The sequence below is a fragment of the Camelus dromedarius genome, chromosome 19 (assembly GCF_036321535.1).
Source record: "Camelus dromedarius isolate mCamDro1 chromosome 19, mCamDro1.pat, whole genome shotgun sequence".
NCBI classification, from domain to species: Eukaryota; Metazoa; Chordata; class Mammalia; order Artiodactyla; family Camelidae; genus Camelus; species Camelus dromedarius.
Window position 1 is genome coordinate 35,214,339 of NC_087454.1, and position 21,879 is coordinate 35,236,217.

The window sequence follows — 21,879 nt, forward strand, 5'->3', positions numbered from 1 at the left end:
TGCAAGAGTTTAGAAATATAGTTGATTTTTATATTGGTTTTGTATGCTGCAGTCTTGCTGAAGTTTTTTTCCCAGTTCTAATAGTTTTTTAGTGCATTCCTGACAATTATCTGTGTATAAGATCATGTCATCTCTGAATAGAGATGGTTTTACTTCTTTTCTTCCAATCTGCATGCCTTATGTTTCTTTTTCTTGCCCAACTGCCCTAGCTGGAACCTCTAGCCCTAGGTGAATAGAGGTGGCGAGACTGGACAGCCTTGTCTTGTTCCTGATCTTAGAGGGAAAGCATCCAATTTTTCACCATTTAGTGTTTAACCACAAAAGGATATTACATTTTGCAAATGCTTTTCTTGTGTCCATTGAGATGATCCCATGATTTCTCTTGTTTATTGAAAAGATGTGTTACATTAATTGATTCTTGGATGTTAATTCCTGGGATAAATCCCTCTTGGGCATGGTGTGTAATTCATTTATGTATAACTCATTTTTAAAAATAAAAAAAAAATACAGTTTTAAAGGTTACTTTCTATTTATAGTTATTACAAAATATAATTCATTATATATAAAAGTATTCTTTATATATAAATTATTCCTTTTATGTATAAAAATTTTGTATGTTTGTATGTTTCTTTTTTACATGTCTTTTTATACATTTGCTAGTATTTTGTTGAGGATTTATACATCCGTATTCCTAAGAGATCTTTGTCTGTAATTTTCTTTTGTCATTTTTGTCTAGTTGTGGTGTCAGTGTGATAGTGGCCCCAGAAAAGAGTTGGACAGTGATGTCCTGCCTTCCTTGGGAACAGAGCCCTCTGACTCAGCACTGGGGAGGAAGAAGGCCCGTGCTCTTGGCTGCATCTGTCTGAGATGGAGTTTCTGTTTCTCTGAGCTGGGAGGGAGGAGGGCGTGAGTCTCAGTTTGAAGACCACAGACTATTGTTCTTACAAAGTTTTAGTGAGTTTTCTTGAATAAATGTATCTTCATTTGTTTTATGGCCTTAGGACGATCTCCAGTGGTTTTAAATGGTTGTTTGTCTGTTTTTTTTTTAAATAATTTTCACAGTTTTGCTGAACAGAAAGAAGGTCTTTGGTGCCCTTTACTCTATCATGTCAGAAGCCAGAAGCAAAACTCCAACTTCATCCTTTCTTATCACTTCTAAAGGTCTTTTTTAAAAAATTGTCTTGATTTTTCTATATAATGTTGGAGGAATTTCTGAAATGTCTTGTAGTCCTTGCTTGTCCATTTATACTTAAAATTGAAGCCCTGAGAAGCTGATTGCTTTGCAGAGGGAAGGGCACAAATAGGGGAGACGGATTGATCTCTAGGTTAGTGGGCAAATTATTGGGTTTCATAAGAGAATATGAAACAAAGCAAAAAAATCAGAAGTGTGGAGGAAGGGTCAGTGTGCTATTCACCTCGCCTTTCCTAGTTTGATCAAATACACATTCTAAATTGGGAAAATACAGCCCTTCTCCCCACCCTGGCTTTCCCCCTAAAACTTGAGTCATTTCAATAACCATTTCTTCAATTTTAGAAGGATCTTTTAGGAATTAATATAGGTAAAGAAACATGTACTGAGCTTCAGTAATTTCTCTAATTTCCCTGTTTTTTCTCTGATTAAGTTAAAACAAAGTCAGATTAACTTTTTTTCTGAAAAATACCATGTATAGTATTATTCCACCTTTATAAAATAATTTTTATTCCTACCTGTTTATCTATCACATTGCTTATAATCTACCACCCCGTGGTCTCTCTATACGCATATAGAAGGAAGTCTGTAATGTTTACCATTACCAGTTGCTTGTTATTTCTGGGTGGTAGAAATGGAGGTGGTTTATTACTTTCTTTTTAAGTTTTTTTGTATTGATTGACATTTTAAATAATAGGCATGGATCATTAAAAAAAAAAAAGTCAACAGAATGCAAAAGCAAAATTTAGCCCATTAAAAGAGCCCATCAACCAAGCAGTCAGGGCTGGGACGACGGTGAAGCAGGTGAGGAGCCTTGGGTGCAAAATTCAGACAGGTGCTCCCTCACAGGGCCAGGCAAGTGCACCCTCGGCTCCTCCGTGCCTCTCCGTGGTCCGTGACAGCCCTGCAGATGACGCAGGGAGGACTTACAGATCAGCGTAGGTGAAGAACAGCATGTTTGGAATTCTGGATAGATGAGGAAAGCAGACTCTCATAAACGATTTTTTTTTTTTTTTAGTATTTTTTTAAGTGTCTGCAAAAGAAATAGCCATTACACTTTAGAAGTTCATTGATGAGAACCCCTGAAAGCAACCAACACCCAGTCTCCCTGTTCTTTCCTCTCCCTCAGTTCAGCATCAGTGAGTGTGTTACAGGCTCCAGCCGTGGGGGGCACAGAGGGGCTCAGCCCCAGCACCCTCATTCCCTGACCACCCTCCCTCAGGTAGCACTACACCCTCCTTCAACTTTCCGGCCTGTTTTCCTGCTTTACAGACTGCCTAGCAGCTACCCCATTCCACGTGCACTCATACTTCACATGTGTAGTTGTGCTTTGTGTGTTACGTGTTGATTGCCCGTCTTGCGTTATTATAACATACACGCCGCGACGCTACCCTCATGGAAGCGTGATGGTGCGCAGTAGGTTTCTGCTTCTGGCTTCTGACATGACAGCGTAAAGGGCGCCACAGGAGGAAAGGGGTCGTTGTGCTTTCATGGAGTGACCGTGGACCCGATGCTGTTATGACAACAGGAAGATGGGTAGAATGCAGCCTTTGCTCCCTGCAGACAGAGTCTGCGTGCCTCCCTGCCTCTGCTCCCAGCACTGTTCATTCGCTCCCCAAATCGTTATCCCACAAACGCAGACCTTTGGTTTTTATTCCCCTTGCCCTTTTGTCATAGTCTCTGTTTCTTCTTTTTTTTCCTTCTTGCCTTCAACTCTCACCCAGTTATTGCAGGGAAATATTTTTTCCTCTGTAAAAAAAATATCACTCTGAGTAATGAGCATAAAAGGTAATATGAGTAATTACACATTTATTAAGAGAAAGTCAAATTTGAAGAGAAAACAATAATAATAGTGTTACCAACTGTGAACATCTATTAAGTGTTTGCTCTGTACCTGACTCTGCCAAGCAATTTCTGTGCATGGCCTCATTTAATCAGTACAGATAAGGAAACCATGGCAGCAAGAAGTAACTTGTCCGGGTCACGGAGCCAGTAACTGATCTGAACTCATCTGATTCCAGAGCCTGAGCCCTCCCAGGGGAAACAGAGAGGCTGTGGGGTTCATGTCTGATGTACCCCTTGTGAGGGTTTCCTCCGTCCCCTCCCCACTGCACCAGCAGTTGCTCCTTTCATGCTCTGACAGAGATCCTCTCACACTCGACTTCAGCTCTTACCACGTGAAATGTGAGGCACGGGTCTGGAAGGTGCAGCCGGGTGCATCTTCTCTCGTTACCAGTGTCGTGAAGTATTTGCTCTCCTCATTCTTTGCGATCAGCAAGAACTTCCTATATATGTATCCATTCACACACCAAGAGTTCAAAACCCATCATCTGCTACTTACTAGCGCTAGAGAGTTAGGCAGATTACTTAACCCTTCTGAACCTTAGGTGACTCCTGTGTAATGTGGGGAGGATGATGCCAGTGTTACAGTGTAACAGGAAAAACCTGAGATGTGTCTGCAAGGTGCCTGGCTCCGTGCCCAGCACAACACGGTTGCTCTGTGCATGCCTGCGTTGTCCCTCCTGTCCACCCCTGACTCTCCCGCTGCACCTTACATAGCATCTCAGCTATGTTATGTTACCTATTATGGCTTGAATTAGTTACTTACTACTATGCAACAAATTACCATGAACTTAGCAGCCTAAAGCAATCAACATTATCTCAAAGTTTCTGTAGGTCAGGGGTCTGGGAACAGCTTTGCCGGGTCGGGGTGGTGGGTGGGGGTTCTGGCTCAGTCCTCCTGAGGTCCCAGGCAAGATGGCAGCTGACTTGCAGTCATCTCCGGGCTCAGCCGGGGGAGAGTCTGCTTCCAAGCTCGCTCACGTGGCTGCTGACATGCTTCAGGAGATCGGCTTCTAAGCTTACTCAAGAGGGTGTCTCCACAGGGCTGTCTCAGGCCGTAGCAGCTGGCTTCCCCGGGAGCAAGCAAGCCAAGACAGAGAGAGACCGTCCACCCAAGATGGGAGCCATCGTCTTCTTATGATCGTATCTCAGAGGTGAGATCCCATGACTTTGGCTGCATTTTTATTAGAATCAAGTCCATAAATCCAGCCAGCACTCAAGAGGAGTGTCTAATACAAAAGCCTGCACACCAAGACGTGGAGGTCATTGGGGGGATATGAGAATCTGCCCACGACCTGGCTGAGTCTTACAGAGCTAGACCGGGGGTTGTGATACGTGCAGTTGCCTTTCATCACTTTCACAGAAAGGGACTCACACACTTTGGGAACAAAAACATTGCTAAGCACCGTCACTGACTGTGCTGGCTGGGCTTCAGCCGACTCCACGAAGTAATAACAATACTGACTCCTTTTGCAAAGTCTTACAGCTGTCACACCACCTGTACCTTTCAATTCCCACTCTAGCATAATTACACTTTTCCTCTGAGCTGGTTTGCTTCTTAAGAACCATTTCCCCTTGGGCTGTCTCCTTGGTACATTTTCCACTTCCTACTCTTTGGTTTATAGATGCCCACCCACCCCCCAACACCCACACGCTAGCTTCCTTCCTCTGGGAGCGCCACAGATCAGGCAGGTAGTCATGGTGAAATGTAAATACCACTCCCAGCCCACGCCTGGAAGGCGACTTGTTTATTATTCCAGCGCAGTCACAGCATGCTGCCGCCACCTCCCCAGCGCGGCGTGTTCCGTGTTCCATCTCTGGCTGCTCTCGGCTCCTTTCCCCTCTTCCTCCTGCTGGCTGCCCTGCCCCTCGGTCACGGCACTGCCTCATTGCATTAGCCTCCCAAGAGGGTAGGACATAGATCAAATTGGATAGTCGCATCCTTTCAGGTTTTAAAGAGATTCTGTAAATACTAACATATGTATGACGGAACTAGATGAACATGTCATAAATACTAAGTTAGTATTATAAACATTAACATTTCACTGTGTAAATATTAAAACACATATTTTATATAAAAATCATCTGCTTGGAGATTAAAAAGTAAATCCAACGACTTGAAATTTTGTGTTCTTCCATTTCCATGAGTTATTGAGAGTCTGTTTCTTAGAGGCAGTATTCAATTACTGAGTGGTTTGTGACTGCCAATCACTTTATTAAACTTACCACCTTTGAGGAACAGAAGGGGCTGTGAACAGGTGAATGTTCTTTTTTTTTTCTTTTCTTTTTGAAGTACAGTCAGTTTCAATGTGTCAGTTTCTGGTGTACAGCACAGTGTCCCAGTCATGCATATACATACATATATTAATTTTCACATTATTTTGAACAGGTGTATATTCTGAGGTAGATTTGATGGTGGCAGTTACACAGGGAGGGGAAGAGACAGTGTGATCATGGAAAAACTGAGATGCACTGGCTGTGAGTCATGAGAGAGAAATGTTTACAAAAATGAAAACCCGATAGCCTCATTTAGTTATGATGAACTTTGTGACATTTACTTTGCTAAAGTTATACCGAGCAGAACATTTTGCAGAAGAAGAATCATACTCCTTTTTTTAAAAAAATTGAAGTGTAATTGATTTATAATGCATCAGTTTCAGGTGTACCGCAAAGTAATTCAGTTATACATATGCATACATGTATCTATTCTTTTCAAATTCTTTTCCATTATAGATTATTCTGTGAATCCCAAACTCCCAATTTATTCCTCCCCCTCCTTTCCCCTTTGGGAACCATAAGTTTGTTTTCTGTGCCTGTGAGTCTATTGCCATTTTGTAAAAGAAAAGTCAGAAAACAACGAACAAAATGGAAATAGTAACTCCATACTTACCAATAATTACTTAAATATAAATGAACTACATTCTCTAATTAAAAGATATAAAGTGGATGTGTGGATGAAAAAACAAGACCCATCTACATGCTGCTTACAAGTGAGTCACCTCCTTTAAGGACACAAAGTAAAAGGATGGAAAAAGATATTCCATGCCAATGGAAATAAAAAAAAAGCAGAGGTAGCCGTACTTATGTCAAACAAGATAGACTTTAAGCCAAAGACTATTATAGGAGACAAAGAAGGTCATTATATAATGATAAAGGGGTAAATCCAACAGGAGGATATAATATTTATAAATATCTATGCACCCAACCTAGGAGTGCCTAAATATATAAAGCAAGTATAACAAATCTGAAGAGATAAAGACAGCCATCCAATAATAGTAGAGGATTTTCATACATTTAACAACAGGCAGATCATCCAGACAGATAATCAATAAGGAAACACTGGACTTAAACTGCATGTTAGACCAGACAGACTTAACGTAGAACACGCCATCCAAGAGCAGCAGAACACGCATTCTTCTCAAGTGGCATGAAATATTCTCCAGTTTGTATCATATGTTAGGCCTCAACACAAATCTTAATAAATTTAAGAAGACTGAAATCATAGCAGCATCTTTTCTGATCACAAAAGGGTGAAACTGGAAATCAATTACAAAGAGAAAACTGGAAAATTCACAAGTATGTGGAGATTAAAAGCATACTACTGAACATAAAATGGATCAAAGAAGGGATTGAAAGAAAATTAAAATATTATTTGAGACAACTGAAAATGGAAATACAACACACCAGAACATATGGGATACAGCAGAGGCAGTAGGGTGTTCATAGTAATAAATGCCTACAGTAAGAAATAAAAAACTCAAATACACAACCTAACTTTACACCTCAAGAAACTGGAAAAAGAGGAATAAACAAAGCCCATAGTAGAAGGAAGGAAATAACAAATATGAGAGTGGAAATCAAAGAAATAGAGATGAAAAACACAATAGAAAAGATCAATAAAAGTAAAAGCTGGCTTTTTGAAAAGATACACAAGTTAAACAAACCTTTAGCTAGACTTTCCAAGAAAAAGATTCAAAAAACACAATTATCAGTGAAAGAAGAGACATTACAACTGATACCACAGGGGAGAAAAAAGGATCATAAGAGACCGTTACAAATTACTATACATCAACAAGTTGGACAATATAGAAGAAATGGGTAAACTTCTAGAAACACACAATCTACTAAGACTGAATCATGAAGAAACAGAAAATCTGGACAGACCAAATACTAGCAAGGACATTGAATCAGTAATCAAAAACCTCGCAACAAAGAAAAGCCCAGAACTAGATGACTTCCCTGGTGAATTATACCAAACATTTAAAGAATTAATACCAATTCTCTCAAACTCTCCCAAAAAGCTGAAGATAAGGGAGTATTTTCTGAACTCACTTTATGAGGCCAGCATTATCCTAATACCAAAATCAGACAAGGACACTACAAGAAAAGAGAATTATAGGCTACAATCCTCTTGGACATAGATGCAAAAGTCCTTAAGAAAATATTAGCAAACCAAACTCAATATATTACAAGGATTATGCACTATGATTAGTTGGAATTTACTCCAGGGATGCAAGGATGGTTCAACACCCACAAATCAACGCGATACATTGGTTGTCAGGAGCAGAGGGGAGGACTGGGGAGGAATGGAGTGAGGTTAGTTAAAGGGCATAAACGTTCAGTTATAAGATGAATGAGGCCTGAGGATCTAATGTAAAACATGGTGTCTATAGTTGATAATGCTGTATGGTGCAATTAGAATTTGGCAATGAGATTAGAACATAAATGTTTTTACCAAAAAGAAAAGAAAAAGACAAGTATGTGAGGTAATGGATGTATTAAGTAACTAGATGAAGGAACCCTTTCACACTGTATATCAAATCACCATGATATACACTTTACATACCTTATAATTTTGTATGTCTAATATACTGCAATAAACCTAAAGTTTAAAAAAAGCTTTATCAGTAACCTCAAAACATTTCATTCTGACAGGGCTTAAAAGGGGTTATTTCTCCAATGAAGTTTGCACCCATTTTATGGATGGTGCAGACTCAACTGGAGAAACATGGGTTTATTTTAGTTACCTGGTCAATATACTTTTTTAACAGTGGTATTTGAATTGTCTGAATGGCTCTGCTTATTAGAAGGAGCATAGTTCTGCTCATCGATATGTTTCTTATTTTTATGAAGTAGGTCTTGGCCTTTAGTGAAGACTTAGTGCCCATAATGATTTAATTTATACTGTGGGCACCACAACTAGAAAGTAAGAGTGACATGAGAAAAGGATAATCTATACGATCTTCTTTTAAATCCTTTGTGGATCAAGGTCAAAAATAAATGAAGCAATAAATGAAGGTTCTGTGTTCATTTAAATGACTAAAAATGTATTCTGATCAAGGGAGATGATGTACATTATGGCCTTTAAGCTGAAACGCATTATGCAAATGTCAATCATTGCCCCAACCCGAGGAAGGCTGCTTGTGAGCCTCCTCTAAGCATCACCCTCCATGTGCCTGTTTATTGGAGAAGCGGATGGTGACGCAGAGGCAGAGATGCAGGACGGACTCAGGGGCAGGTGCTAGATAGAGTTTTTATTGGGCTCCTCTGGTATAATTTCTTTCGTGTTGAAAAGCTTGACAGTCTAACTTCTCCCAGTCCAATTTACATGTTGTTTACCCAGACAGAGCACTCACATGGTAGGTTTTCTTTTGGCTGGTAACTGAGAAAAGAGGATTGACAATGACTGAGGCCTCGGGTGCCGTTTTCTGCAGTACGGAAAGCTCTTTCCACTGTATTAATCCAGTTTCCTCAACAGCATTTTGAGGGTGGCGTTTTTTTTATCTCTTTCACAGACATAAAGAGAGTGAATGTTGGAGTTAATATGATTCACCCAAGATCTCATCCCTAGTTCGTGGCAGATGCAAAAATTCAGTGCAAAATGGTGAGTTCTTTACGCCAGCCTACGTGACAGACAGCGTTTGGCGCGTTTCTATCAAGACCAAGTGTTGTTCAATATTTGCCTCATCATCAGCATGTTTGCTAGACTGAGAAAAACAGAGATGCAGATAGATTCAAACTGCTCACTTGTAACTTCTCTCAATGGAGGAGCAGATTAAAGACTTGGTCATGTGAAATTTTGGATTGTTCACATACTATTACAACCTGCAAAGCTGAATAAATAAATGGTTATGATTTCTTATTTCTTTAAAATACATATGACTGTTTAAATCAAAATTATAAAGTTTTGCTGTGGGGTTTATAACATATGTAAATGTAATACATGTAAAAACTGTAACATGAAGAATCAGATGAACATAGATAATTGCAAGGGTTTTAGGGTTTATATGAATTAGTATATTTACTCTAAGTGAACTGTGAAAATTTAAGGATGCACATTGTAATCCCTAGAGCTAAAAAGCCAATAGGCAAAATCGGATTATAAAATATATTTACTCAAAAGATTGTGGGAAAGGGAGAACAGAGGGTCAAAAATCAGATGGTACCAACAGGCAACAAATAATAAAATAGTAGACTTACCCAAACATATCAATAATTATATTAAATGTAAATGGACTAAACTTTCCAAATAAAATACAAGAGATGAAGGATAGAATATTAATTTATAGTAACAGGAAATCAAAAATGTTAAGGTGGTGACTTCGGTTCTGGCTCTAAATGTGCTTGAATTCTAAACTAATTTACCCATGAGACTGTGTAAGCTCTCAGGCTTCTTGAATGATTTGAGTGGCTTTCTCTTACAGCACGGATCTATAAACTCTTCAAAATATCCTTAAATTCAAGTTTGGGGCAGCAGAGTGTTCCCTCTCCCAGAGGGCTTTGGGATTCCTACCCAAATTTCCTCCAGTGTTATACTGCATATGATAAGATTTAATTTGCCTATTTGATTTGCATATACACTTAAGTGACCCTTTATAGAACAACAAAGATCAGCCTTTTCAGGTTAAGAAAAAATTCCTACTATGACTGTTATAATTTCCTCGATGACTACCTCTGGTAAGGCTGAAAGCTCTGTCTTGTCCCTTTCCATTTCCTCAGGAAATTGATCCAAAGCCTAGCACAGAGTGGGCACTCAGTAAATAAATAACACAACATGATCAGCTCTAGAAGCAATTTACAGCCACCTGTCGGGTACTACTTGTTAACTTCTAAAATTAATTTTATTGGTGTATACATTTTACATAATAAAAAGTCCCCATTTTAAGTGTACAATTTGATGAGTTTAATAAATGTATACATCCACGTAACCACCACCAGAGTCAAGATACTTCCATTACCCTCAAAAGTTCCCTCATGCCTTTTGCCATCAGTCTTTCCACATTTTTTCCCCAATCCCTGACTGCAGGTACCCAGTGATCAAGGTTATACCACTTAATGTTAGTTTGCATTTTCTAGAATTTATATATATATAAAAGGAGTCATACAGTATATATCCTTTTGTGTCTGGCTTTTTTTTTTTTTTTTTGCTCAGTTTTTGAAATTCATCTACATTGTTACATGTATTAGTAAAGTATTATTGTTGTTATTCCATTGTTTCAACACAGTATACTTTGTCCATTCATTTATCTGTTGATGACTATTTGGATTGTTTCCAGTTTTGGGCTATTTTTAACAAAATTGCTATCATTTGTAAATAAGCATTTGTACCGATATATGTTTTCATTTTGGGGGTATAAATGTTTAGGGGTAGAGTGGCTGGATCATTATACTAGGTATATGCTTATAAAAAACTTATCAAACATTGTTTTCCGAAAGTAGTTTTATCATTTTTCAGTCCCACCAGCAAAGCAGGAGTTCCAGGTGCTCCATGTGTTCAGTAACGCTTGAGACCATCAATCCTCTTATTTTTAGTCATTCTAGGGGATAGGTGGTGGTGTCTCGCTTTAAAATCCACCTGCTGAAATCTCTGAATTCCCATCTCGCCCCCTGTGACCAGCTATCACTTTGGACTTTCATTGTTTGAAAATTAATGACAACAATCATTGTCAAAAAATTACTACTAGAACACCACCACCACCAATGGAGCATTTACCACTCTCCTCCCCTGAGGCTGTAAGTTCCGAGACCTATCTGCAGCACAATGCGTGGAGCACAGGCAGTGCATTTATTAGCTATCTGTTGCTGTGTAATAAATTACCCCCAATTTTAGCGGCTCAAAATGACAAATGTTTATTGTTTCACACAGTTTCTGAGGGTTAGGAATCCAGGAGCAGCTTAGCTGAGTGGTCCTAGGTCCAGGCCTATAGTGAGGTTGCAGCTAGGGGATTGGCTGGTTCTACAGTCATTGGAGGGCTTGCCTGAGACTGGAGCATTGGCTTTCCAGATGACTCACTTGCATAGCTGTGGGCAGAGGTCATATTCAGTTCCTTTCTGGCTGTCGTCAGCAGCCCTGGATTCCTTGTCGTGCGGCTCTCTCCATTGGGCTGCCCAGCAGGGAACTTTCTCCAAAGTGAGTGATCCAAGAGACAAAGATAGATGTTGATTACACAGGCCAGCCAGTATATGGTGAATATTTATGGACTGAACAGAGGTGTGCCTGACACTATGCTAAGCATTTTACTTAATCACCTTACTTAACCCTGATAACAACCCATGGACCATTGTCCTCATTTGTGGTAATAAAACTGAGGCTTATGGAAGTTAAGTGATCTGTCCAACTCTACAAAGCTATTAAGGGGCAGAGCTAGAGTTGAAAGTTGGACCTTTCCAGCCCCAAAGGATGTGAAAAATGGTTCACACTGAAAATGAATTGCACTATTCAAAAAAAAAAAAAAAAGATTTTTATGGTAGTTAAAATTTTGTTTAAATTGAGTCAAAATCCTTTACATATGGGAAAAGAAACTAGAAATTATATTAATAGGCAAACCCTAGATCTCTTCAGGAGGATAAAGAACTGGTTCCCTATTCTCCAGTTGACAAGGTGTTTTCATTTTTTTCTCCCTTGTCAGATAATAACAGCAGTATTTGTAATAGCCAAGACATGGAAGCAGCCAATCAACAGATGACTGGATAAAGAAGATGTGGTGTATATATGTATACACAAAGGAACATTACTCAGCCATGAAAAAGAATGAAATAATGCCATTTGCAGCAACATGGATGGAGATTATCATACTAAGTGAAGTAAGTCAAACAGAGAAAGACAAATATCATATGGTATCACTTATATGTGGATCTAAAATATGATACAAATGAACTTACTTACAAAACAGAAATAGACTCACAAAGAAAACAAACTTATGCTTATCAAAGGGGAAAGTTGGGGGGAGTGATAAATTAGGAGTTTGGGATTAGCAGATACAAACTACTATATACAGAATAGATAAACAAGGTCCTACTGTATAGCACAGGGAACTATATTCAATAACTTGTGATAACCCATAATGAAAAGGAATATGAAAAGAATATATATATAACCGAATCACTATGCTGTACACCAGAAACTAACACAACATTGTAAATCAACTATATTTTAATTAAAAAAAAACAACCTATAAGGTAGTTGCACGGATCTACAGAGCAAGTGAGACAGTACCTGTCGTCCAAGAGGTCACGGTCTTTTGGGGATTAAGGTGGGACAAAAATAATCGAACACAGGGACGTACACATAGGGAATTCTTAATAAGGTTTGAATTTTTAAAAAGACCAGCCATATCTTTAAAATACACTTGGTGTTTATTAAAATAATCTAGTGTGATCATCTCTGGAAGTCAATAGAAGATCAAGATGAGGGAGCCAGGCCTTTTAAATTTTTATTAATTTTTTTTTTAAAGCAGTTGGAAAACTTACAAGGTTAGTGACTTGCTTGCCATTCCAGACTCAGGTTCTCAGACAGGAACCACAGTTTTCCAATAAAGGTGCTATAAAATGGGTTTCTGGAATGCAGGAATGAAGGAAGAGTGGCTCAGGTTCAAAGTCCAGGTAACCTTCCGTGAGAAGGTAGGACTCAAGCCAGGACAAACAAAAGACAGGGTGGAGTGGGCAGAGCAGTGGAATTTAGGGACTGACAGGTGCGAGTAGTACTTGGTGGTACTTGGAACCATCCTCCCTGACTGGGAAGTAAAAAGCTCTCCTAGCAGAGTTGAAATGATGAAGTGCCCCCCTCCCCATTCACCCCAGGAAAACGGTCCTGTGCATAGTTGCAACTGACACCCCATATGCCTTAGAAAAACTAGTTTCAGGCCAAAATCGGCCTTGTTACACTCAGCTTTCAGTCTTCTGCAGAAATGCGCATTCCGTGGCTCCAGATTTTAACTTTGGCAGGTTGGGGGCGGTAGTGGGGAGTGTGTGTGTGTGTGTGTGTGTGTGTGTGTGTGTGTGTGTGTGTGTGTGTGTGTGTGTGTGTGTGTGTGTGTGTTTAGATCCTGGGAGGTGTCTTGGCAGAGGTCACAGCCACTGGAAGGGGAAGGTGTGAGGCCTAGAGGGCAGCCAGGTTGGGAGTAGAGTCGGAGTAGACTCTGGAAAACAATCCATCAATGTGATTGGTTTTGACCTGGTCGGCAAGCCTTTGTGAAGGAGCCAGCTTGGTTAGACAGGGAGAAGAGGGGGCAGTGCAGGGTCCTGGCTCAAGTCCGTGGATATGACTCGGGGGCGAAGGAATGGTCGTTACCCCAGTAGTGAGCCTCTTGGGTCCTGCCCAGCTACCCCTTCTTGGACAGCAACCTACCCTTTGCAAGAGACTGGGTGCTGGTGCAGAAACGCAGGCGCCGGATGGGGGATGCTCACCTGGCAGCTGCCCTGCCTCCCCCGCTCCTCCCGCCTCACCTGTCCAGGCTCGTCAGCAGGGGCCAACATCTGGCAAGGCTGGAACAGGCCCAGAAACCCAGCTTTGCCAGCTCGTGTTTGCATGTGGGCTTCTGATGGGGAGCATGCACACGTCTGGGACCCTCGCAGACCCCTGTGCTGTCGGTGGTCTGGGGAGAGGGATTTCCTGTTACTACCGTGTACGGAGCCGGCGGTGGCTGAGGGTGTTACACCGCCTGCAGGCGGTGCCCGCGGACCGGAGGGCAGGGCAGGGCGGGGGGCCCCGCGCCGTGCGGGCGGGGGCCGCCTGGGCGGCGCGCACACAGGTGGCCGAGGCAGCCGCAGCCAGGGCGTTGGGGCCCCCGCAGGGCCGCACGGAATCCCGCGGCCCGGGGCGCCCACGGCGCGCGAGGTGCGCTCCGGGGCGGTCCCGCCTGACCCCGGAAGGGAAAGCGGTTTTGGGGAAGGGGAGCGAGGAGAGCGAGTTAAGTCAAACTGAGCGTCAAAGTTGTTTTGCTGCCCTCGGGCCGCCTCGTCCCCGCCTCCTCTTTGCCCCAGGCTCCTGCTGAGTGGCCTCCTCGGAGCCCCGGCACTCCCCGCGTCCCGGCCGGAGTCGGGGGGCCACGAGCGCCAGGTCTCGGGCTTCTCGACCCTCCGGAGCCAGGTCGCCGCGAAAACCCGGAGCGGAGCGGCCCTCGGGCCGGAGCCGCCCCGGGCGCGCATGCTCAGTCGCGCGGCGGCGGCGGCGGCGAGTAGGAAGCGCGGCGCGGCGGCGGCGGCGCGGCTGGAGGGTGGGAGGGGCGCACCGGCCGGCGGGCGGGGGCGCGGGGCCGCGGGGGGGCTCCCGCCCGAGGTGCCTGGGCGCGATTGGGAGCGCGGAGCCGGGCGCGAGGAGCGAGCGAGCACGGGGGCCAACGAGCGCGGGGTGGGCGGCGGGCGGAGCGCAGCCGCCGGGCGGGCGGAGCGGGCGGGGAGCCCGGGTCTCCGCGGCTCGGGACACGGTGGCGGGCGGCGATGTTCCACTGCATCCCCCTGTGGCGGTGCAACCGTCATGTGGAGACCATCGACAAGAGCCACTGCTCGCTGGTCTACGTCCCGGAGGAGATCTACCGCTACGCCCACAGCCTGGAGGAGCTGCTGCTGGACTCCAACCAGCTCCGCGAGCTGCCGGAGGTGAGTGTCCGGCCTCACCTGCGCGCCGCCCTCGGGGGAGCGCGGCCGAGCCCCGCCAGCCTCGCCGCCTCCTCTCCCCTTCCTTGCCTTCGCGCCCTCTCTTCCACCTCCCGACCCGACCGGCTGGTCCCGCAGGAACCGCCACTACCTGCATTCACCTGCTTCGTCCTCCCGTACTCCTCCCCCTCCCCCGGAAAAGTTCCTTTTCTTTTTGTACCCGGCGACTCGCTGTTTTCCAAGTTGGCTCTAGACCTTGCGCGGTTGGGGAAGCGTTCTGTGCGGATAAGTAGTTTAGATACACGTCTAGGTACTGATAGCCGGCACCTGTGACCAGGCAGGTGAGGAGCCAGGTGGCTCGGGCCGTTCCCCGCCCGGAGGACGGAGCGCGGCACCCCGCTCCCGGGGCGGCCCCCTCGCCCTGCATTCCCGGACCGCTGGCCGGGGAGTGTTTCCCCCTCGGCCTGGGCAGAGCGGGGAGGAGGTGGGCAGCGCGCGAGCGAGCCGCGCTATCTCGGCATCTTCCGAGGAATGTGCTCCGGGCCTTATCGCGGGTGGGCCGTGCCGGGAAGGGCTGTAGCTGGGCGGCCTGCCTGGGCTCCGGTACCGGCCGCGGAGGGGGTGGGGGAGGAGGGGGGCTGTGCCCGCGGAGCCGTGGGCAGGTGCCCAGGTGCCCGCCGCTCGGGCCCGGCCTGCGTGGACCTGTTGCGTGGAAGCAGCCGCGGTGAGTGTCCGCAGAGGCTCTGCCCCGCGGGCCAGCCTTGCAGCCGCCGCTCCCAAAAAGGCCGCCTTCAGCTTGCCGCCTTCTGCCCTTGCGGTGATGTGTTACCTTTTCAGAATTGTTTATGTAAATTAATCACTCTGCTGCGGGCCAGACTTGTCAAGCGACACATGCTGATCGTGCTTTAATGGAGGGTCCGGAACTGCGAACTTTCCACCTTCGAGCTTGCCCAGGGAACTTAGCTTGAGGAAGCCTTAAGGAGGAAGGTATCCCCAGTCCAGGGCCGTCTGTGCAGGAAGTCGGTGTGCAGTAGTCCGAAGGTGTTCAGGAAGTAGGGGCCCTGAAGGCCGGAGCGTCGGAACTCGTATCTTGCTGGACCCTTTTTGTTAACACAAAGCCCAGACGCGGTCGCAGAAACACTCACTAGTCAGACGTTCGGGCTTGTTAGAATGCCCCAATGCGTTCTCCGGCCGGAGAGTGTTTTCAACAGCAGAACTGTGTTTTTCTCAACCTTTCAAGTGTTGTTATTCTCCTTGGATTAACTTTCCTTGGTCTCTGTGGAATTGATTGGATGGTTTGCTCCGTGCGATCCCGGGGATTATCCTCGCTGGGATCTTTGCAAAGTCCACCCCCCACCCCCAGGCTTTATTTAGCTTAGAAGCAGAAAAGCCATCCAGTTCCCTCCAGCGTTTATTATTTTGCAGGCATTTTCAAACATGGTTTTATCCGGCCTTTAGCTTCCTTAAATTTGACTTAAAGTCACGAGCTCACTTACTGCCATAAGTTGTGATGAGTTTTAGGCACGGCTATGGCCAGGAATATAAAATATGTAATTTAATACGTTTCAAGGGCTTCAGAATGAAGTTGTGAAAAGAGGGGAGTGAAAAGTTGTTCTGCTAGAAACGTTTCCGTACTCTCTGTGGTGTTGTTTTGCTTGTTTGTTTCCTTCTGCAGGACTGGAAGATGCCCTTTGACTTGGATTGGTTTTTCACTCCCTTCTGCAGAGTTTGTGGGTTTTCCTGTAACGTTGGGGAATTCAGCTCGGTATGAGAAATTAGGGGTTTGGATGTGTCAGGTATTTCTCCTGAGTCTAAATGGAAAACTTCTCAGAAGCTCAAAATACAGTCTGTAAATGTGGGCATAAACAAGCTTTTCAGAGGCTAGACGTGGTCTCGGTGATGGGTCATTGCTCTGACAGCTCTTAAATTAGTTTTATAGTTTTCAAGTTGTGTAAAATCCATTTGTCCCTGACTCATTGCGTGCCTGGGTGCGTGCAAGGCAGACTCCGGACAACCACCTTGAAAACACAGATGTTTGATTCACCATCTTTGCTTGGGCGTCTGTTGTTTCTCCTCTGAGATGTGTGTAACTCATTAGTGCTGCTCACTGCTGTCCCTGCCCCCTGCCCCCTCCCATAGCCCCACCCCTACCCCCTTGCCTGCCACTGATGGACCTCCAAGGTGTTTGTGGGGGTGGCCATACCTGCTGTATGTTCTTCATTTGCAGCCGAAAGGGAAGCCTGCACCCTCCACCCCAACAGCAAGGGTACACCCCTCCAGCCTTCAGCATCGTGAAAAGCACCTCCTTCTCCCTGGAGGTCTGCAACCTCTGTTAGCTCCAGTCCTCTCGTTTCACAAACGGAGACTCAGAATTGAAGTGACTTTTTCAGGGCTAATTCCCGCCAGTTAGATGCAGAATCGCTGTCATCCTCCTTTTCAGGTGTCTGGCAACTATGACAACTTTGGACGCCCAGCAGGAACCTGGCCCGCTGCGCTTCTAGCACCGTCAGACCCTCAGTTACTTAGCCCCCCAGTCTGACTCACATCAATAAGCTTGGCCGCAGTCAAGCATTTAATGACCCTCCAGTATTTGCTAGTTGTGGGAATGTAGAGATTAAGGAAGGTGTGATTCCTATGAGCTGTTTGCAGCTTTGCGGGGAGTCGGGGACTTCAGTACAGATGTGGTGGGTGTGGGGTGGAGTGGGCGCCCCAGTTACCAGACTTGGTGGTTGCTTCCCTGATCTTCTAACTTTTTTGCTGAACCTGCACCACCATCTCCAGCAGGATCCACCGTGTGATAGCCTCCAGGCTGCCATTCTGCAGGGTTGCTTAGAGCCTTCACCTTTAGCCTGGAGCAGCTGGACGAGAGCCTCACCACCCCTTCCCATCCTCCCTCCTCTCCCCTCCTCCATCCCTTTGGGATGTTGTTAACAGAGGCACCTTGAGATGCCCCCTTGGGAGCATATGCCCAGCATCCAGTAGGTCCTGCTGGATAAACTGCTGTTAATCTGTGGAATGAAAGTTGCTGAGTCTGATCCAAATCTTCCTCCTCTGCTTCTTTCTTGGCCCTGAAGCACATCACTGCTGCGGCATCGGTCCTTTTAATGGAGTCGGGGGTCTTCAGGTTGGAGGCATCCTCAGAAGTGGAGGTCGTCTAAGTGGTGCAGTGGTTTTGTCTTCCTCTCCATCATCAGTCCATCCCTGCCTTCCTTTTTGCACATACTCTGTGTTTCTGATGCCATCAGTTTCCCCACAGTGAGCTCCGATTCTCTGATACCTTCCAACACGTGCATTTACATGGCCTCTCTAGACCGTCACAGCGCCTGGTCTAATAGGCAGCAGATATTTGGAGTGAACGCTGTCAAGCCTTTCTCGTTTAACAGGTTGAGTTTCGTCTTGTCACCTCCCTTAGTGAGAGTTCATTTGATCGTCCCATGACTGTCCACTGACCTTATCTCAGATACCTGCTCCTGCCCATCATTCTTTCTCACGTCCTGCTTTGTTTTCCCCCGCCCTCAGAGTACGTATCACTGTATCACTACCGAGCTCCAGTCTGCACTTGGTTACTTGCCCAGCTCCCCAGCCAGCACATAAGCTCCTTGAGGGCAGGGGTGCTTTTGTTCGAGGCTGAACCCAGGACCGTGTCTGGTACACAGTGGGCACTCCAGTGCCTGTGGCACGGACAAGTCCTTATACCCTGTCACGGGTGGACGGCCCCGTTTCTTAGTCATCGTGACTGCCCTTCCCACCTCTGGCTGTGGCTGCGCACCAGTCTGTGGGAATTGGTAACGACACAGAGACACTGAGAACTCAGAGGTCCTGTGCTGCCCATCTGTTCTCTGTCTCTTCTATGCTGGACACTTTTGACCGCCTTACCTTTTGGAGATAATCTTTATGCGTCGTCGACATATTCTGTGGATATGACTTGCACATCTCCAGCTGTGATCTGTTGAGAGGACACTCATGCCCAGATGGAATAAGCCCCTCTTGTTTTCAACCCACCATGTTTCAGTTTAGGTCTCGCCCCCCCCCCCCCCCGCCCCAACTGGCTTCTCTCCCCAACAGTTCCATTTCTAAAGGCTGGGGCAGCCGCTCTCCCTGCCTCACGGATTCAGGGACTTAGCTTCTCATCTCCGCCATCCTTCCATCAGAATGCCCTCTTTCCTCTCCATCTCTCGCTCCCCTGGCTGGTTCCCCCTGGATTCCTGCTGTCCTGTCCGAGGCTGGCCATCTTCTGCGGGTGCTCTTAGGGCTGGGCTGGAAGGAGCGGGAAGCAGGGATGCTGGAGTCAGTTCAGGTGCTGCTCCACCACCTGCATTCTTTCTCCAAGCCTCCCTTTCCTCACCTGTCACAGTAGCACCTACTTTGTATGGTTATTCCGGGATTAAAGAGATAATGCAGGCAGTGCACTTAACAGGGCTGAGATGGCTAAGCTCCTTTTGGATACTGTGACAAGATGCTTTTTAGGATACAGTGTTGGTTATTATGTATTTTTTTTTGAAGTATAGTTATTTACTATGTTGTGTTAGTTTCTAGTGAACAGCATAGTGATTCAGTTATAGGTATATACATATATATATATATTCCTTTTCAGATTCTTTCCCATAATAGGTTATTGTAAGATACTGAATATAGTTCCCTATGCTATACAGTAGAAACTTGTTGTTTATCTGTTTTATACATAGTTGTTCGTATCTGCAAATCCCAAGCTCCCAATTTATCGCGCCTCCCTTTCCCCTTTGGTAACCATAAATTTGCTTTCTATGTCTGTGAGCCTCTTTCAGTTTTGTAAATAAGTTCATTTGTGCCATTTTTTAAGATTCCACAGGTAAGTGATGTCATATGATATTTGTCTTTCTCTGGCTTACCTTCAGTTGGTAAGATCATCTCTAGGTCCATCCATGTTGCTGCAAATGGCATCATTTCATTCTTTTTTATGGCTGAGTAGTACTTCCTGTTATATAAATACGCCACAGCTTCTTCATCCAGTCATCTGTTGATGGACATTTAGGTTGCTTCCATGTCTTGGCTATTGTAAATAGTGTTGCTCTGAACATTGGGGTGCATGTATCTTTTCGAATTAGAATTTTCTCCAAATGTGTGCCTAAGAGTGGGATTGCTGAATTGTATGGTAACTCTATTTTTTAGTTTTCAAAGGACTCTCCATCCTAAGGAAACTGTGTTTTATAAACTGGACTTTGAAGACATTTTCCTGGGAATTGGTAAATTAATTTTTAAAACCAAAGTTAAATTTTTAACTTTCTTTTAAATAATAATTTTTAAAACATCCTAGGTTCTGTAACATCTAGATGACCTTACAATGAGTCATGCCATAAGGATTTTGTGCCGATGTTAGATTGAGCACCCCTTTGATTGTCTCTAGCGAAGCAGGAAGGGTCAGATGTGGACTTATCGCAGAAATCATGCTTTAGGGTCAATTGAAGGCTGGAAGTTCATGAACTAAGGTTTCATGGCAGTTTGCCAAGAGTGATGGATGCTGAAGATCTCCCTGCCCCACGGTGGGGCAGCCTCCCTGAGTTGTGAGGAACCTGCCCCAGGTAGCGTCTTGCACACGATGCAAAACAGCGTCATAATCGTCTGTCGTGTGCAATTAACACCGAGTTCTCTTTTGTTGTTTTTTAATCAGATTTTTAAATTGTTTCACCTTATTGTTTTCATAAGAGCTCAAGCACAGGGTGGGCATACCTAGCTTTTTATTCAGACATGCTTAAATAACATTATAATGAAAATGAATTTAAGGCAAAGCCCAGGAGGAAGGGCGTCCAAGAGATCACTGTCCCCTGGGAGCGGTGACTCGCATGTTCCTCAGGTTTGGGAAGCCGCTCTCCTTTCTCGGATGTGCTGTTGGTTTTCTGATTATGTTTCTTGTGAGTCCAGCCCCCCTTCCTCTTCTCCTGCTCCCACCTCGCAGACCCCCCCCCCCACTTCCCAGGTGAGGAGACTGAAGCCTGGGGGAGGTGTAATTTCCCCCAGGTAGGTGGACATTAAGGTCTCTTTGATTAGAAGCATTGAGTAGTTGCTGCACATTAATAATAATCCTAATAGCCACCGCTTACTGAGATTTTACTGAGCTCCAAACATTGTATTAAATGCTCAGTATAAATTATTTCCCTTAAATGGAATAGCAACTCACGTTAGCCCTTAGAATTCCAGTTTAGCCAGTGCAGACGCTGAGGCTTATTTAAGAAGTTGCTCCAGAAGCTTGTGTAAGGAACTGGGCTGAGGTCTGCTGTGGGGCCAGCGCCTGCCTCCAGCCCCATGTGTCACTTGCCCCCGGGGGTGGGGCTTGGCTGTGTGACCTGCTTCGAGGAGCCTCCACTGAAGGTGATGACACCTCCAAGGTGTCTCTCGCTCTCTGAGGAGCCAAGGGAAGGCTTCAGAGGGGGTGACATTCGCATTGGAAAGAAGGAATTGGTTTTCTCTGGATTTATGCCCAGGAGTGGGATTGCTGGATCATATGGTGACCCTAGCTTCTTAAGGAAGCTCTCTTCTGTTCTCTTTGGTGGCTACACCAAACTACATTCCTACCAACAGTGTAGGGAGCAGTCCCTTTTATATGTGAATAACTGAATCACTCTGCTGTACACCAGAAACGAACACAACATTGTAAATCAACTGGACTTCAATTAAAAAAAAAAAACAAAGGGAAGGGAAAGACATGTCGTGGTTGCCCAAACCAGTCCTTTCCAGGTGGCTCGGGCTAGGATGCCTGAGGGGTTGAGCAGGACTGGACAGAGGCTGGGGTTGGGGCCCTTTGGCAAGGAGATGAACTCTGTCCTCTGGATGGCATGTCAGCAGAGGCACAGTACAGGTTGGACCTCTGTTCTAGAAAGGTGGCTCTGGGGCGGGGTGGGGGAAGCAGTCTGGAGCCCCTGTGGTGGTCTGCGTGGGAGGAACCATACAGCACCTGTGGGCTGGGCGAGGCAGGTGCTTCGTGGAGGATGTTCAGGCTG

General features: G+C 45.2%; 1 protein-coding gene across 2 annotated transcripts in view; it reads left to right on the plus strand.

The window, feature by feature from the left end:
• The first annotated feature begins 4,057 nt into the window (after positions 1 to 4,057).
• The window catches only part of LRRC1 (leucine rich repeat containing 1), a 101,684-nt gene continuing 83,862 nt past the window's right edge, over positions 4,058 to 21,879 (plus strand). The window contains exons 1-3 of one of the 2 annotated variants that reach the window (XM_064476590.1): positions 4,058 to 4,185; positions 8,827 to 8,915; positions 11,941 to 12,115. In XM_064476590.1, the coding sequence (XP_064332660.1) occupies positions 12,011 to 12,115 (105 nt within the window). In that variant the 5' untranslated portion in view covers positions 4,058 to 4,185; positions 8,827 to 8,915; positions 11,941 to 12,010. Of the gene's footprint in view, positions 4,186 to 8,826; positions 8,916 to 11,940; positions 12,116 to 14,665; positions 14,909 to 21,879 lie in introns of those variants that run through there. The other variant, XM_010993393.3, reaches the window with a different exon arrangement.